The sequence below is a fragment of the Ictalurus furcatus genome, chromosome 1 (genome assembly GCF_023375685.1).
Source record: "Ictalurus furcatus strain D&B chromosome 1, Billie_1.0, whole genome shotgun sequence".
NCBI lineage: Eukaryota > Metazoa > Chordata > Actinopteri > Siluriformes > Ictaluridae > Ictalurus > Ictalurus furcatus.
This window is the reverse complement of record NC_071255.1, coordinates 29,185,060-29,200,656: the sequence shown is the minus strand read 5'-3', so window position 1 is coordinate 29,200,656 and position 15,597 is coordinate 29,185,060. Positions and strand designations below refer to the sequence as shown.

Genomic DNA, 15,597 nt, shown 5'->3' with positions numbered 1-15,597 from the left:
ACTGTGTACTACTGTCTTTAATTGATGCTCCATCTGTTCTTCCTACAACTTGCTTCTGGTAATTTGGCAGTTATTCTGTTTTGCAGCACTTGTATCACAGTCTGCTCTTTATTATGCACAGAAAAAACTGACACTTTGAATTTACTTAATGCAAATATATATAAACTAAAACACAACACATATTCATAGTACATATATTATTCACATGGAAATTACTTTATGAATACATTAGAATGAAGTATATTCAGTGCATCACTTTTCACTTTGGATAAAAGTATCTGACAGACAATGTAAATGTCCATTAGTAAAATTTAGACACTAGAAATTTATACAATTTATAACATGTACTTGAAAGGTAGATAAACATAATTTGGTATGTTGTTAAGAATCAGTTAATAGGCTTTATTGTTTAGGACAGTCTACAGATAATGGACAGTTAAATACAGTGGGGGAAATAAGTATTGGATGCATCAACATTTTTTTCAGTAAATATATTTCCACTGAGGCTATTCACATGAAATTGTCACCAGACATCAGTTTTAACTCAAGAAATCCAGAAATATAAAGAATTCACAACATTAACATCCATAAATATAGTTATGTGTAATAAACTGGAATGACACAGGGAAAAAGTATTGAACATGCTAAGAAAAAGCAGTTCTCCAAGGCAAGGTAAACCAAGGAACCAGCTGAAATCCATATGTAATTATACCCCCTATTTGTGCAAATTAATATCAGCTGGGTTAGTAAATTACAAGAAACATCTCATGATGGGTAAAAGCAAAGAGCTCTGCCCAGACCTTTGGAACCTTATTGTTGCGAACCATGTTGATGGAATCGGATACAGATGTATTTCAAAACTTCTGAATCCTCCAGTAAGCACCATTGGGGCCATTATCCACAAGTAGAAGCAACATCACTCTGTCACCAACCGGCCACACACAGGAGCTTCTTGCAAGATTTCTGACCAGGGAGTCTGAAGAATAGTCAAAAGAGTAGCCCAAAAGCCAAGGACTACTCGGAAAGAGCTCCAGAAACACTTGGAGGCAGCAGGTGCCATCGTCACAGAGAAAACAATAGGCAATGCACTCCACTGCTCACACTCACCCCGCAAGACTCCATTACTAAAGAAAAGACATGTTGAAGCTTGTTTAAAGTTTGCTACAACTCATTTGGACAAGCCTATGAAATACTGGGAGAGTGTAGTCTGATCAGACGAGAGCAAAATTTCACTTTTTGGCTGTCATACTACACACCATGTTTGGAGAAGAAATGGCACTGCACATCACCCTAAAACACTATACCAACAGTGAAGTTTGGTGGTGGAAGCATCATGGTGTGGGGTTGGCAGACTTCATATAATTAAAGGAATGATGAATGGAGCCCTTGACCAGAACATTTTTGAGAAGAATCTGCTGCCATCCACCAGGATGATGAAGATGAGACGTGGGTGGACCTTCCAGCGGGACAACGATCCAAAGCATACAGCAAAGGAAACTCTCAATTGATTTCAGACAAAAAAAATCAAATCAAGGCGTTTGAATGGCCCAGTCAATCACCTGACTTGAATCCAATTGAACAAGAGTTAAAGACAATATGTTTAGACGAATGTGCCAAAATCACACCTGAATACTGCGGCCAATTAATTTCTTCATACAGGAAGCATCTTGAAGCTGTCATTACAAACAAAGGCTTCTCCACTAAGTATTAAATACATTTCTGTTAGCATGTTCAATACTTTTTTCCTGTGTCATTCCACTTTATTACACATAACTTCATTTATGGACTTAAATGTTGTGAATTCTTTATATTTCTGGATTTCTTGGGTTAATACTGATGTCTGGTGAAAATTTCATATGAATAGCCTCATTGAAAATATATTTACTGAAAAAAATGTTGACGCGTCCAATACTTATTTCCCCTACTGTAACTGTGCACATCAGCCTTCCAGGCCAGAATTACTAAGTAAACCACCTTCTGTAATGGGGCTTCAATTCAAAGCAAACTACGGTCAAATCCATACTTAGATATTTAACAATTATACTTGTGTCCTCTTTGATTGCATAGGAATGATAAGTATGTGGGTATTTTCTGGCAAAATTCAAGAAGACTTGCCATTCTCCAGATTATATGGAAATGATCAGAATCGTTTGTACATGTCCATGTTCATGCTGACTACAACATTTGTATCTATGTCTGAGCATTAGCAATAGTTATGGAAGTTAACAATATATATTATAGGCATGTGGATGTTATTGCTATGCAATTCTGTATACTAGAGGTTTACTTTAGACAGTCAGATTTAAAAATTGTCCAGCAAGAGCTATCAATTGAAGATATGTCTGGACTGCAATTTTCACAGTCGGAAAAAATTCCTGAATAATAAAAGCGATGTTACAGCTAAGTAAGAAATCAAACATGATGGGGCATGGGGGCATGTATGTAATTCCTGAAGTTGGAGACTACTTCTCCCATGAGCCTCAGCTCACACCCTCATCACATACCTTCCAGTGGAGTTACTGTTGCTATATCAAAGTTATTTTCCAATAACATCAGGTGTTTTTCCCCATTGTATATCAAAACAGTCTGTTTTTTTTTTTTTTCAATATTTTAGTTATTTTAATAATTTTTTTACTTGCATGTAATATTGTGGAGCGATTGTAAAACAAGTTAATTCCTGTTTTCACTTACATTACAGCAGCCAATAATAGTCATTCCCTCACTTTCTCTCGAAGTTATCAAGATAAAAAAAAAATCTGCAGCTTGTTACCAACAACTCAAAGTGCAAGGCCCAGAAAGCTTTACTTCTGACTGTTACAAAGTGCTGACACTGGAGACTTGTTAAAAAAAATGGTTGTCAGATTACTTCACCATATCAATGATTAAACATTTTTCTTTCTCAAATAACATGTTTCAATCTATTTAATATTAGGTTTATTAGATTATGTGGAGAATCCACCATACAGTTCTCTTTAAATTAGCCATTACTATCGAGACCACAACCTATTAGAAAGAGCGCATTACTACAATCCTGTGATTTGTAGCTGCACTAATGTCAGAGCTAAGCTATTATAAAAATTCATCAACACCTTCTGACCAGTCAGAGTTGAGAATTGAAAACAGCACTGCGAAATAAATAATTGTAATGCATTTAATTTAGGTTTAAAATCCTATGAGTCAAATGTGAATTTTCAATATCCAGCTGTACATACATAGAACACATTATGTACAACACAAATGGTATTTGTTCTTTTATAGGCATGCAATGATGTGATAGTATCACTATTGGGGTGCAAAAGGCTATACTTAGGCTACTTTTGTCCATATAACTCCACATAGCTCAACAATAGACAATTGTAGAGAGTTGGCTTATTCTGAGTATGTCAGTATCAGATCAGACTCAAGAATCAGAAAAAAAAATTATTGCATCCCTTTTCACAATTTAAATCCATTTTGTGGCCAATTCTTTATTTCTCACATTTAAAATACGTATACTGTGTAATGAGATATGAGTGTTTGAAATTCTGTGTGTGGTGCCACAGTGCTCCAAATTTTAAACAGCAGACATAGTTGAGGAATTGTGCAGTCCAATGCCTTCTCTGCATGGCTCCTTAAGATTATTCAAAGGAAAGTAATCTAATCTGTTATTTCACACCAGTAAAGTGGTTAAAGTCTTAGTTTTACAGGATTATTTGACTCAGGTACAAAATGACAAATGGATCCAACTAAAATGCCTTATAGTGGTCTATTTAAGATTAAAGCAGAAAAAAAATGCTGAGCCCAGAGCATCAATTACAATGTAATTGTATAAGTGTGTGCAATTTTCCCTGTTTTGACTGTCTTGTCTTTATAACAAGATTAATCTGAACTGTCAGGAATTTACTAGCCAGACATTTTGTGTACATTTGGTGTCTGACTTTGCACTTTATGTATATTTATGTGACTTTACTGTGTTTCACAAGACTCAATATTAAATCATTTGTGAAAGGAAGGATGTGAAAATAGGATTTATGGATGTGTTTTATGGATGTTTGTACATTTCAGTCATTCACATGTGAGTGCAAGGGAGATGGTGAATGTTTTTACAGTCCTGTATTGCTTACTTGCTTGTGTGTGTGTGTGTGTGTGTGTGTGTGTGTGTGTGTGTGTGTGTGTACTAGGCTTGCTTTACGCCTTGGCTATAAAACCTCATCAGGAAAACCAAGAGGCCACATGAAAGCAAAATAGTATAAAATGGTCTAGTTATCTAAAGCCTCTGTTTTATATGCAGATTATGTGGTTTTATGGGCTTTTAACTGTCCTACAATTCCTAAAAAAAAGTACATGTCCACCCAGCATTCACAACTCGAGGTTATCTGATATACTACTTTGATTTCTCTCTATTAGAAGCTCCAATGAAATAAACTATGCCACAGCACAATTTTGCAACAAAAGTGGGTTTTTGTTATGACTGCATTCTGAGAACAAGTCAAGGCTACAGTGACTCAGTGAAGTGAAAGAAAAATCCACAGGAAAAATGGAAGGAAAAAAGAACCCCTAATACATGGATTTCATGTTTATAATAGATGTATCAGATGTTAGTAATCTCTAGAGCATGATTTCCTGTTTGAATACTGGGGAAAATTGATGACATATCTTAAAGGTGCCAGTAACTCTGTAGAACTACAAGTGATTTGAAGAAAGACTGTATAATTCTATTTTTTTGCTAGCTGGTGCCATGGTGGTGTAGCACATAGTGTTGCCACCTCACAGTTCCAGGGTCCTGGGATCAATTGTAATTGTAACTATGCGAAAGTTCACATGTAAATGGTAAATTGTCTGCACTTATTGTCCCTGTAAATGGTAAATTGTCTGCACTTATACAGCACCTTTTAATCTTAGAAGTTCTACAAAGCGCTGCACACTGTTTCTCATTCACACACACACATACCCAAACTGAGTCTCCCTGTGACTGTGCTGGTTTCTACCAGGTTCTAAAGCATCCTACCTCCCAAAAACATGCAAGGCTCTAGCATGCCATCAGGAGCAACTTGGGGTTCAGTGTCTTGCTCAAGGACACTTTGGCATGTGGAGGCATGTGGGATGGGAATCGAACCATCAACCCTACGATTAGTGGACAATACGCTCTACCACCTGAGCCACAACTGCCCTGAGCTGAGTCTCCCTGTGACTGTACTGGTTTCTACCAGGTTCTAAAGCGTCCTCCTACCTCCCAAAAACATGCCAGTAGGTGGATTGGCTACACTAAATTACCCGTAGATGTGAAAGTAAGTGTAAGAATGTAAGTGTGTGTGTGTGTGTGCATAGCATCCCACTAATGATATGTTCAAGCCCAATGGTCCCAGGATAGACAGTGGATCTACCACAATCCTGACCAGGATAAGGAGGTTACCGAATGAATGAATGAACAAACAAATGAACAGCTCACTAGATTTAGCAGAAGAAAGCCATGACATTTATAACTTGTTTGCATAATGCATGCACTGTTCTATATTAAGAGAACATGGACATAAGCACAGCGATACAAAATCTTGAATTCTACCCCAATAAATCAGAGAAGCAAGAATGTTCTGCAGAAAAGAGCTCCTTTAACTTAAACTCTTTTAAACTGTCCCGCATTTTACAGCACAGTCCTGGAAATTTGAAGTTGGTCTCATCCCACACAAACAAAACAATTTAATCGATCATAGCATAAATTAATATAAAATTGCTTTCTGTTACAAATATAATTTCAAACATAAGTAAAATATATATATATTTTTTTTTAATTGAGCTAATACGCAGCCATAAATATTGGTGGAGTCAAAGTAGAAAGTGAAATCCAAAAATACAAAGAAACCGTTAATAAAATTTATTTTAAAGACTTTAACAAAGATCAGGAAAATCAGGAAAGAAAGTATGCTTATGGTTGACCCAACATGCAAGAGAGCACCTTCTTTGATGTTAAGTGGCAATTATGAAAAAAGTAAATACAGTTGTATATTTTTTTCTCATAATTGTGCATCATAATTTATATCCATGTCCATGTGAATTGGGGTCTAAACCTTATCCCCATCCATTTTCCATACTACTTATTCTACACAGGTGAGCCTATCCCATGGAGCTTGGGGCACAAGGTGGGGGACAGCCAGGACGGGGTTCCAACCGACTGCAGGGCGCAATCGCACACATATTCATACACTTTGGACAATATGGAAATGCCAATCTGCCTACAGCATATGTCTTTGGACTAGGGAGGAAACCAGAGTGCCTAGAGGAAACCCCCGAAGCACAGGGAGAACATGCAAAACCCAGCAGTGGGATTCAAAACCCCAACCCTGGAAGTTTGAGGCAAATGTGCTAACCACTAAGCCACCGTGCTCCCCCCCCCACAAACCTTACCCTCATAAATGTAATTTATTACAAGCTTTTATTTTTTTAAAAAGTAAAGATGTAAAATGTAACAAAATATCCTAATGCAAGAATCTCATGCTCATGAAAATGCATGCAGATTAGTACTATATACTGTAATTATGTTTCATTCATGTCTTCACTAATTCAAACACATTTATCTGCACCTTTTGTCATTTAAATCAAGGCAATTAAAACTTGGCAATTGTGGCAATCACTAATTTGTTATCTGGGTGTTCCACATTGACCGACAAAAGCTGTGAACTGATCTGGTTACCCAGCTTTAACTATATGAGGTTTCATGACAAAATGTCCACATAATGATAGGAATATATGATAAGTGTAACCAAGTTGGTACATTTAGCAAGTTAGAGAAAAGGTTTTCCTTTTTCTATCAGCTAATGAGGGTACGGTTAAATTTAGGTGTAGGGTTAGTGTTAATTAGTTCAATTACTACACATGTCAATGTAAAAATTATACAAAGGTAGACGTGTGTGGCAGTGTGTGTCTGTGGAGAGAGAGAGAGGAAAGAGACAGACTGAACAAGACAAAGCAAGTCATTTGTCTTGTTTGTTGTAATGAACAATGAAATTGAACAATGTAGCAATGAAACAAAACAGCAGAGAGAGAAAGATAGACTCACTGGGAGGCAAAACAAGGTGGCACATTTTGTGAGAAAATAACTCCGCTGAAAATAAGAATTAATGCCTTAAAGCAACTCTGCAGCTTTGTAAAAGAGAGACGGCGAAAAGGTAGAGAGAAGTTTAGCTTTAAAGAGATTAATGGTTGGATTTAGATAGAAGGAGATAGAAGATAGAAGGATAATGGAGGTTAGGGAGAGTGAAACATTCTATGTAAGAAGAGGGTGGAAAGATGTGAGATATAATGATAGTGTGGTATGAAATGAGGGTACAAGATAAAGAGATAGCGAGAGGGAGATGCAAATGCAAAGGCAGAGGTATGAAAAGAGGTATAACCTTTAAATAGATGGTGCTCAAGGCAAGACTGTGTAAGTGAAGCATAAAAACCTTCAGTTTTAAGAAACCTCAGAAGAGTGCATTTGGTATTCACAGTATATTTACTGCTGTTATTATATAAGACTCAACACCCAACGCACAGTATAATGCCTCCAAAGGAAATAAAGGACATTTAATTGCTCACATATTGTATCATGATCTCTTGTTAATATTGTATTTCTTGTTAAAATTTGCATTGTGCTTCCTTTTATATATAGTGTTAAATTAAAATACCGAATAGCAACTGCACAAACAGCTTCGGGCCTGTCACAGACATAGCACTGAATTGAAAACAATTAGTTGAATATTGCATCTTTTCTTATACCTGACACTATGTCACTAAGGATGAGGAGAAATTCAATTTTATCACTGCTTAATCTAGACATGAATTAAAGGTACTAGGTTGTATATGTAACATTTCACCATTTACTACTTTCAAAATTTCATATTAAAACACACACACCAGCAACCACATCCACACATACTTCATACCACACCCACAGTACAATGTGCTTTATGTTTAGCAGGAAATTGATCCTAATTTGAAGTGAGTACTAGATGCCAACCGTCAAATGGAAATCAAATGGAATCTAGCCACATTCCTCTAAATTTCTCTCACCAATTTGCATCATAGGATGTGATTTTAATTTTCATATAAAATATCCATTCTCACATCAAAGAAGCTTATCTCGGATAACTATTATAACATGCTGGATTTAAAAGGCCGGTTTAAATAGAACAGAAATGTGTTAACTTTTAACTTATTTAAGACAAGTATGCTTCCTTCATCCAAATTCAATAACTACGAGTAGTCCCTTTTCTCAGCTACAGTAGAGCAATTAAATCATTGAAATACAGCATATATAAGAACCATATTTGATTCTTTTTTAAACAGAGCATATAAATTAACAAATAAATTGGTCTGCACTTATATCCAAAGCGCTTTACACTGTGTCTCATTCACCCATACACCAAGGGTAGCAGAGCTGCCATGCAAGGTGCTAAATTGCCATTTGGAGCAACTTGGTGTTCAGTGTGTTGCCCAAGGACACTTCGGTATGTGGAGTCATGTGGGCCGGGAATCGAACCACCAACCCTACAATTAGTGGACAACCCGCTCTACCAACTGAGCCACAGCTGCCCCTTTTTTGGATCTTTATGATTTTTACATTCCCCCAGGCCTTAATGTCTCAGATTTTTTTCAGCAAGAATCTAAGATGTTTTTTCTTTTCCATTTACATCTATGCCTGATTCGGTGTTGAACTCCACATCCCATTATATCACACGGCTGACAAACATGGCTGCCATGGACTCCAACTACCATCACACATATTCAGTTTCACCTGATTACTGATCACAGTCACCGGGACTCAATTACACACACACACACACACAATAAATGGACTCTCGTTTCCACTCATTGACTGCAAAATATACATTCAGTGTTTTCAGATGTGTCATTACCAAGTCTTGCACTTTGTTAAACTCTACCTGGTTTTTGATCTTGTTTTTTGTTTTCTGGTTCCACGATTATAGTTTTGCTTAGTCAGTATTGTCTGATGACCACATGACTCTAACCTGTTTCCTGTGTATGATTTTGCTTATTGATTTGGTATTGTTGTTAAGCTTACCCTGCACTTGTGTCTATATCTGCTGCCATGACAATAACAAGCATAATCATAAAATGGTAAGATTAAAAAAATACTTTAGTGATTTTTTTTAATGAATCTGAATATTTGCATGATTAAATAAACTAATCTCACTTTAGAATCTATGGGAAAAACATCTTGACCTTTTCCAGTAAACAAAATCACTTTTTTTCCCTTACCATCATCTCATTCAAACATGTAAACAATTTTTTTTAAACAGGTCCTATCTTGGACAATCCAATTTGAGCCTGTACTTCATTAGTGAGTGTAATGTTCCGTGAAACTATAACAAGGCAAAGGCATTTTATTTATTGTTCTTATGTATCCAAGGAGTGTCAAAAAATGGCTGATGGTTTGCAAGTTTAGAAGACTAGGATAACTGAGCTAGACAGGAGAGAGTGCAATGTATACTGTATAGACCAGCTGAATAACAGTTAATTGCTGATAGATGTGGATGTAGAATAAAAAATAATAATAAAAGTTACAAATAAAAGCAAGAAAAAGCATCCAGAGTGCGTATGTGGCAATATGTGCACTCTTCATTACAATATGTTGAAAAGTCATTATTTTATAACCAGACATGTCCATGGACAATTTAGCAGTTAATCTTTATGAATGGCTTAAGTTAGAATAGAGAAAATCTGTGGTCAGATATATAATGTTTTCCTACTGTAGTTCTGCTGAGTATGATTACTTTCTAACAGTAGCACCAGACATGTGCTTTTCATTAATAACTAATACAAAAATGAGAGCTATTACTGTGGTACCTGTCTACCCAGGCCCAGAGACAGTTTCTCCCTCAGGCTGTATACCCCATCTCTCTATTACTTTAATGGAAGGACGAGCACTTAAATAACTCAATCAAGGTACGCTTCTTAACGCACGACCAAATGACCAAGAAATTATTAAATCAAATCAAGACCACAATGCATGCACTACAGATGGACCTAAAAAGTCTTGTGCACATTTTACACTTGGGGGCAAATCCCTCAGATGTGGTTAATTTTACAGCTGTAGTCATTTAGTAAGAAAAATACATCCTAAACTTGAGTAGACATTTTATTAGACCAGAACTGCACCCACACAGTAAATCTGTGTTGAACTGCAGCAAGCCTTGTTTGATGCTAATGACTGTGAAATTACTATCCCAGGAGTCCAAAACTGTCTCGAGTCTCTACAAAATCTTGTCTGCGATCATCATTCACATGTATCACACTGACAAAGTTCACACTTTTATCAACACATGCCATTCTGTCATTTTAATTTGAACCCCTTTTAAAACAGACTGACCTTAGGTCCAATTGTTCCGGCTGGTCCTTCACTGCCAGGGAGGCCCGGTTCCCCCTGTGTGTGGGAAAAGGAAAAAACACTGAGATACAGTTTGCAAATGCAATAACAGCTTACTCTTAAATGAGCCGTATGAAGCACAATTACATGGATTATTCTCTTTGCCCTTAGGATACGAAGTTAGCCAGGAGGAAGGGGAGTAGGATGGGAATAGAATTCAACTACATTCATTTCTCCCACACATGCACCTTGAGTATAAATCAGCACACAGGCAGGTTATTTGGTTCTTTATTTTCCAAGTGTCTGGAAAGTGTGAAAACATTTGTGGGTATTGTGATGAGTATTAAATGCAGTGAAACCTGTTCGTGAACATAAGAAATGTGCTTTAAGTATGCAGGTGTCGGAGGTTTGTTTTAACTGGCACGATCTAGCCAAAGCCACATGTAGACCTTTTTGGTTATACTGTTAACACACTGTTGCTTAATGACAGCTGGAATATATACACTATAGTACATATGTAATGACAGCAGAACATTGCAGACATCACTAACACACTGAATTCAATACACTGAATTCAGAAATTGTCAGTATTTAAATCTTCATTTTGTTTAAAGATATTTTTTTTTCCATTTAGTACTGCCTAAGCTACATAAGATATTTACATGTTTCACAGAAGACAAAATAATTACAGTGAATGTTTGCACATTTTGTAATAGTCGTGTACGAGTCCCTTAAAATCAAATAGCCACTGTTGGAAAGGGGTCAAATATGCAGAACATGCTGGAAAAGCAAAGAATGTGCAGGGCCTGAAGGATTTTTCTAAAGAACAGTGGGCAGTTTAACTGCTCAGGTCAAACAAAGGACTCATAAACAACGATCACAAAACATAAAAATGGTCGTGGATCATCCAAGTAAAGACACATAGTATAAAGAATCAAGCGTATGTAAACTTTTGAACTGGTTCAAAATTTTTGTAAATGGTTGTAAATTCAGTTATTATTGCAACTTGTGGACTACATGTAAACATCTGTTATATGAAATAGCTTATTCAGGGCAGTACTAAATAAACAACAAAATGCTATTTTTTATGATCCCTCTTATTTTTAAAAAAAAATTATTAACATTACTATTTGCAGTTTTGCAAGGCGTATGTAAACTTATGACCTCAACTATATACAAAGTAAATTGGAAGTAGTTGATACAAGCATTTTAAAGGTATTTTATACAAAGCTCATCCTAATTTCTATCATTCTAACCAAGGTAGTTTAAAATTCTGTATTTTATTCTTTTAAAATGATCACGATGCAAAATTATAAATTATAAAACACAGTTTGATTCTTTATGATATACATATCTGAGTTTATGCCCTTTCCGAACATACCAATATTATTTCAAGTTTTAAGGAATATACAGTACAAAATGTTACAAAATGTACGTGTGTTACAAAATGTAAGTGTGTATTTTAGTATGGTTTTCAAGTATTTATACTTCTTTTCAATTATTTTTCTGTTGACTTTTACTCACTACATTTCAAAACTCTATGATCTACATATTTTTTTAAACTCTACCTCATTTTTCTATTCTGATAGCTTCACTTTAATTTTGAGCTTATGTGAAATCAAAAATAACAGTGTGAAGTATTTATATGTACATTTACATGTGTAAGGATAGGGTTTACACTAAATAGGAAGAATTCTTCTCTCCAAAAATGTGATATTGTTATAAATATATGTTGTGATCTGTATTTTGTGCTTGTCTATCCCATTTGTATTGTGACTCCTTATTACTAGCATGTAAGAAAGCTTGTATTTCAGAATTATTATCAGGCTAGCTCATATTTGAGAGATTACACACACAGCTTTTGTCAGTTTGTTAGTTACCCGAAATCAGTGTTTAATTTAAGGCACACACTTCCTGCTCATTTGTGATTATTTATTTACTTTTTTTGTTTTAATTCTTGTAGGCTAACTTCAAGTAAAGCAATTACTAATTAAGCAATTATTTTAAATTTTTAACTTGTGGAAAGAAATGTTTGTTTTTTTTTATTGTTGTTGTTGTTTTTTTTATTATTATTATTTTACAAGACTTAGCACTTTTACTTGGTTACAGAACTGCTCTACTTCTACCACTTCTGGTCAAATGCCTGCCACAGAATGAGAACAAATCAGTTTTGTTATAAATGTACATTTGTGAATAATACATGCATGCTTACCTTTGGCCCAGGCTCACCAGGGGGCCCTTGTTCACCTTTGTCACCCTGAGGTTGCTGTTGAAAAGATGATGAATGATTATTTATCAGTGTATTGTGTAACATGTTTGATTTTTGTTGAGTTGAAAGACAGTAAATTGCTGCTGAATTATTTCCAGGGCCTTCTGGCAACTTTTATTTGATTAAAATAAAGAGCAACTTTTTATGTCACCACTCTCAGTGCCCACTTTTTTGGAATGTGCCACACAAGAAAACAAAACACCCATTTCCTGTCCATGTTTTTTGGAAGGGGACAGACGTTCTGCTTTTTCCTGCCTTGATTCCAGTCGTTTCAGTCTAGACCAGGCTGGCAATATATTAACAAGATACCACGGTGTTGTAAAGATGGGAAAATAACCACTCTAGGCTCCACGGTTCTAAACAAGAGTTTACCTTGGGACCTGGTGGTCCTTGTTTTCCAGGCAGCCCTTGCTGTCCCCTCTCACCCTGTACATAAAAAACAAGTGAGGTGTCACACACTGGAAGTAGGAAAATACATTTCCACAAAGTGCACTTGCCTTAAGCCCTTGCTTTCTATAACATTGATTTATCATACTAACACCAACATTTACACTATCCTTACAGGGCTTTCAGAGTAATTTCAATCGCTATAAAACCAGAACTGTTCTCTTTTCTCTTGATTCTACTTACTTTGGAGCCCTTTACTCCTGAGTCACCTATGGTTCCACGTAAACCAGCTTCACCCTGCCAGGGGAGAAGTAACAAAGAGACAGTATAGCACACAACATACACTCTTTCAGTCTCATTTTCTCCTAATTTGGTCATTTGCCAATTCCTGCCCATTATCTACCTCTCCTCTATCACACAACCGCTACCAAACAGGGAGAGTGAAGGCTACCATGTGCTTCCTCTGTTAAACATGAAGCCAGCCACTGCATCTTTTCAGCCTGCTGAACTTGGAGGAAAATGCTTTCTGCCCTCTTCTATAGTACATGCATGAGTTCACAGATAACTATGATTGTCCAGTGTTGCACTGATTGGAAGGGGGGTAGAATAATGCCATCCCGCCCATAGAGAGCACAGATAATCTTGCTCTCTTGGACGTCCAGTCATTGATTACTATAGCAAGGACATGTCATACTCTACCACATACTATTTAAAAGAATGTTAGATAATATTGAAATCCTACCTTTTGCCCTGATTTACCTGGCTGTCCAGACATTCCTCGCTCACCTTTGATCCCCTTTGGAACAATATTTTCAAAAGTCAAATAGCTACGGTATTACTGTATTTTGGTGTTACAAGGTATTTTTCTTGGTCTTTCTGAATGGAATCAAATTAACAGAGAGTACTTACAGGCTTACCATCATGACCAGGAAGTCCATTTTCTCCTTTTTCACCCTGCAGAGGAATTATTAAGCATTGCATATCCTGTTTACACAGAGTAGTGTTCATAATGTATTAGTGTTTGTGTGTACTAAAACTAAAGCTAGGCAATAACTGACCTTTGACCCAGGTGGTCCAGGGTTCCCCTGACTGCAGTCACACTCCTCCTTTTCTTCAGGCACTTCTCGGTTTGTGGGACACTGAGGGGAGAAGGGAAAACTGCAGCTATGTGTTGATCCACTCACAAAAATTGTTTATATTGGACATGAATAGAAAATAAAAACCCATACCCTCTCATCATCCTATAGACATGGGGAAAAAAAATAGAGAAAAGTAAACAGGTTAGATATGCAGCAATTGTAGTAAAAGAAAATCCAAATGTGTGACCAAATTATTACTGTAAATATCACTTACCACAGAATAAATCTCACATGCAGTTTCTCGTTCACTTTGCATTGGATCACAATACAGCCTTAGTTTTTGGATTCCCAACTAATGGAGAAAAATAAATTAGAAATATTATACTGCTTGGCATCTTGTAAATGTGTATTCTCAATGGACATTTTGTAATAATTTCACTAAAACCTTCTGGAATGTTTAATATAACTAGATTTACAAACATTATTGTCATCTTCCAGACTGTATATTTATATACAGTAGGTGCTGAATGTACTGTACTACTGGGACTTGCATACAATTGTTCTTACATACACTTGACATACAATTGAACTATTACAGTATAATCCAAACTCAGTCCCAAACTCTCACTACTCACAGGAATCGTAGCATCGGCATTGTAGTGTTTGGCTAACTGAGTTTTCCCATTGATGAAAATGGGCACAACTGTCTCCAAATCCAGTTCCTGGATCAGCTGGTCATCCACAAAACAGACAACACGTGTTGGCTTGACAAGAATCTTCAGCTGGTGCCAGCGTCGATCAAAGAGTCTCTGCAATGATGAGGGAAGAGGTCAAGACTCTGAGTGGAACTGGGTGATTTATACAGGATAGCGTATAGTGGAGCTAAAGTATACAGTATAAAGTGTAGAAAATTAAGAACGACAGGTGTGATACAATGTAATATAGTATTGCTATAGTACAAAGTCATTTGTACTAAAAGAAACTAAATTGACAGCATGTGAGTGCTCTTTCTCTACAAAGTGTGAAACATGATGTGCAATACTGTGTATGTTGGGCCATTACCAATTGGTGGAATGACACAGTATGACAATTGTATGTAGCATTCCAGAGTAATTAAAGACTTAAAACTCAAGATCTATGCAAGACAACACCTACATGATTAGTATTTGTAAAGTGGTAAGTACTATATATACATCTGGCTGCTTCAGCAAGCTCCTTACCAGGAAAAGAAAGTGAGAGTATATAATTCCTGTCTTATTCTACATATAACTATTAAGTTCAACACTGTCTACCACACTGACACTGACAAAGTCCTGCTTATGATATCCAAGGGCAGGTACCACACCTTTTTTCCTTATTTACTTACATATCAGAATGAAACCTGTTAAAATATACATCGATGCAAGATATATATTTTTTTTTACATTTCTGATAAAACTGTATTAAACATGTGCTCACTTGCAGTAAAATAATGTGACATCAAGAAGTTATAAAAGTGTTTGTAATCCATAGTTCAATAT

At 36.2% G+C, this 15,597-nt stretch overlaps 2 protein-coding genes across 2 annotated transcripts in view; both read right to left on the bottom strand.

The window, feature by feature from the left end:
- si:dkey-225n22.4 (collagen alpha-1(XXI) chain) overlaps positions 1–15,597 on the bottom strand; it is a 59,981-nt gene that overhangs the window by 27,097 nt on the left and 17,287 nt on the right. Inside the window, exons 6-14 of the mRNA XM_053629439.1 lie at positions 14,713–14,886; positions 14,290–14,429; positions 14,057–14,162; positions 13,908–13,952; positions 13,741–13,794; positions 13,242–13,295; positions 12,984–13,037; positions 12,555–12,608; positions 10,346–10,399 (exon numbers count right to left, since the gene is read on the bottom strand). Coding sequence (XP_053485414.1) covers positions 10,346–10,399; positions 12,555–12,608; positions 12,984–13,037; positions 13,242–13,295; positions 13,741–13,794; positions 13,908–13,952; positions 14,057–14,162; positions 14,290–14,429; positions 14,713–14,886 — 735 coding nt within the window. The remainder of the gene's footprint in view (positions 1–10,345; positions 10,400–12,554; positions 12,609–12,983; positions 13,038–13,241; positions 13,296–13,740; positions 13,795–13,907; positions 13,953–14,056; positions 14,163–14,289; positions 14,430–14,712; positions 14,887–15,597) is intronic.
- Positions 10,237–14,188, bottom strand: LOC128614439 (complement C1q and tumor necrosis factor-related protein 9B-like). The gene is made up of 6 exons (XM_053635720.1): positions 13,908–14,188; positions 13,741–13,794; positions 13,242–13,295; positions 12,984–13,037; positions 12,555–12,608; positions 10,237–10,399 (listed from the first exon to the last, which is right to left on the bottom strand). The coding sequence occupies exons 1-6, from the start codon at positions 14,004–14,006 to the stop codon at positions 10,331–10,333; spliced, it is 384 nt and encodes a 127-aa protein (XP_053491695.1). The 5' UTR covers positions 14,007–14,188; the 3' UTR covers positions 10,237–10,330.

What these genes read in the sequence shown, in the direction of transcription:
- LOC128614439 (XM_053635720.1), bottom strand. Translation starts at nt 14,006, where the DNA reads ATGAACACTACTCTGTGTAAACAGGATATGCAATGCTTAATAATTCCT. An exon ending in CAGGAGTAAAGGGCTCCAAA is followed by an intron (nt 13,038 to 13,241) that starts GTAAGTAGAATC and finishes TTTTATGTACAG; the next exon opens with GGTGAGAGGGGACAGCAAGG. An exon ending in CTGGTGAGCCTGGGCCAAAG is followed by an intron (nt 10,400 to 12,554) that starts GTAAGCATGCAT and finishes TCCCACACACAG; the next exon opens with GGGGAACCGGGCCTCCCTGG.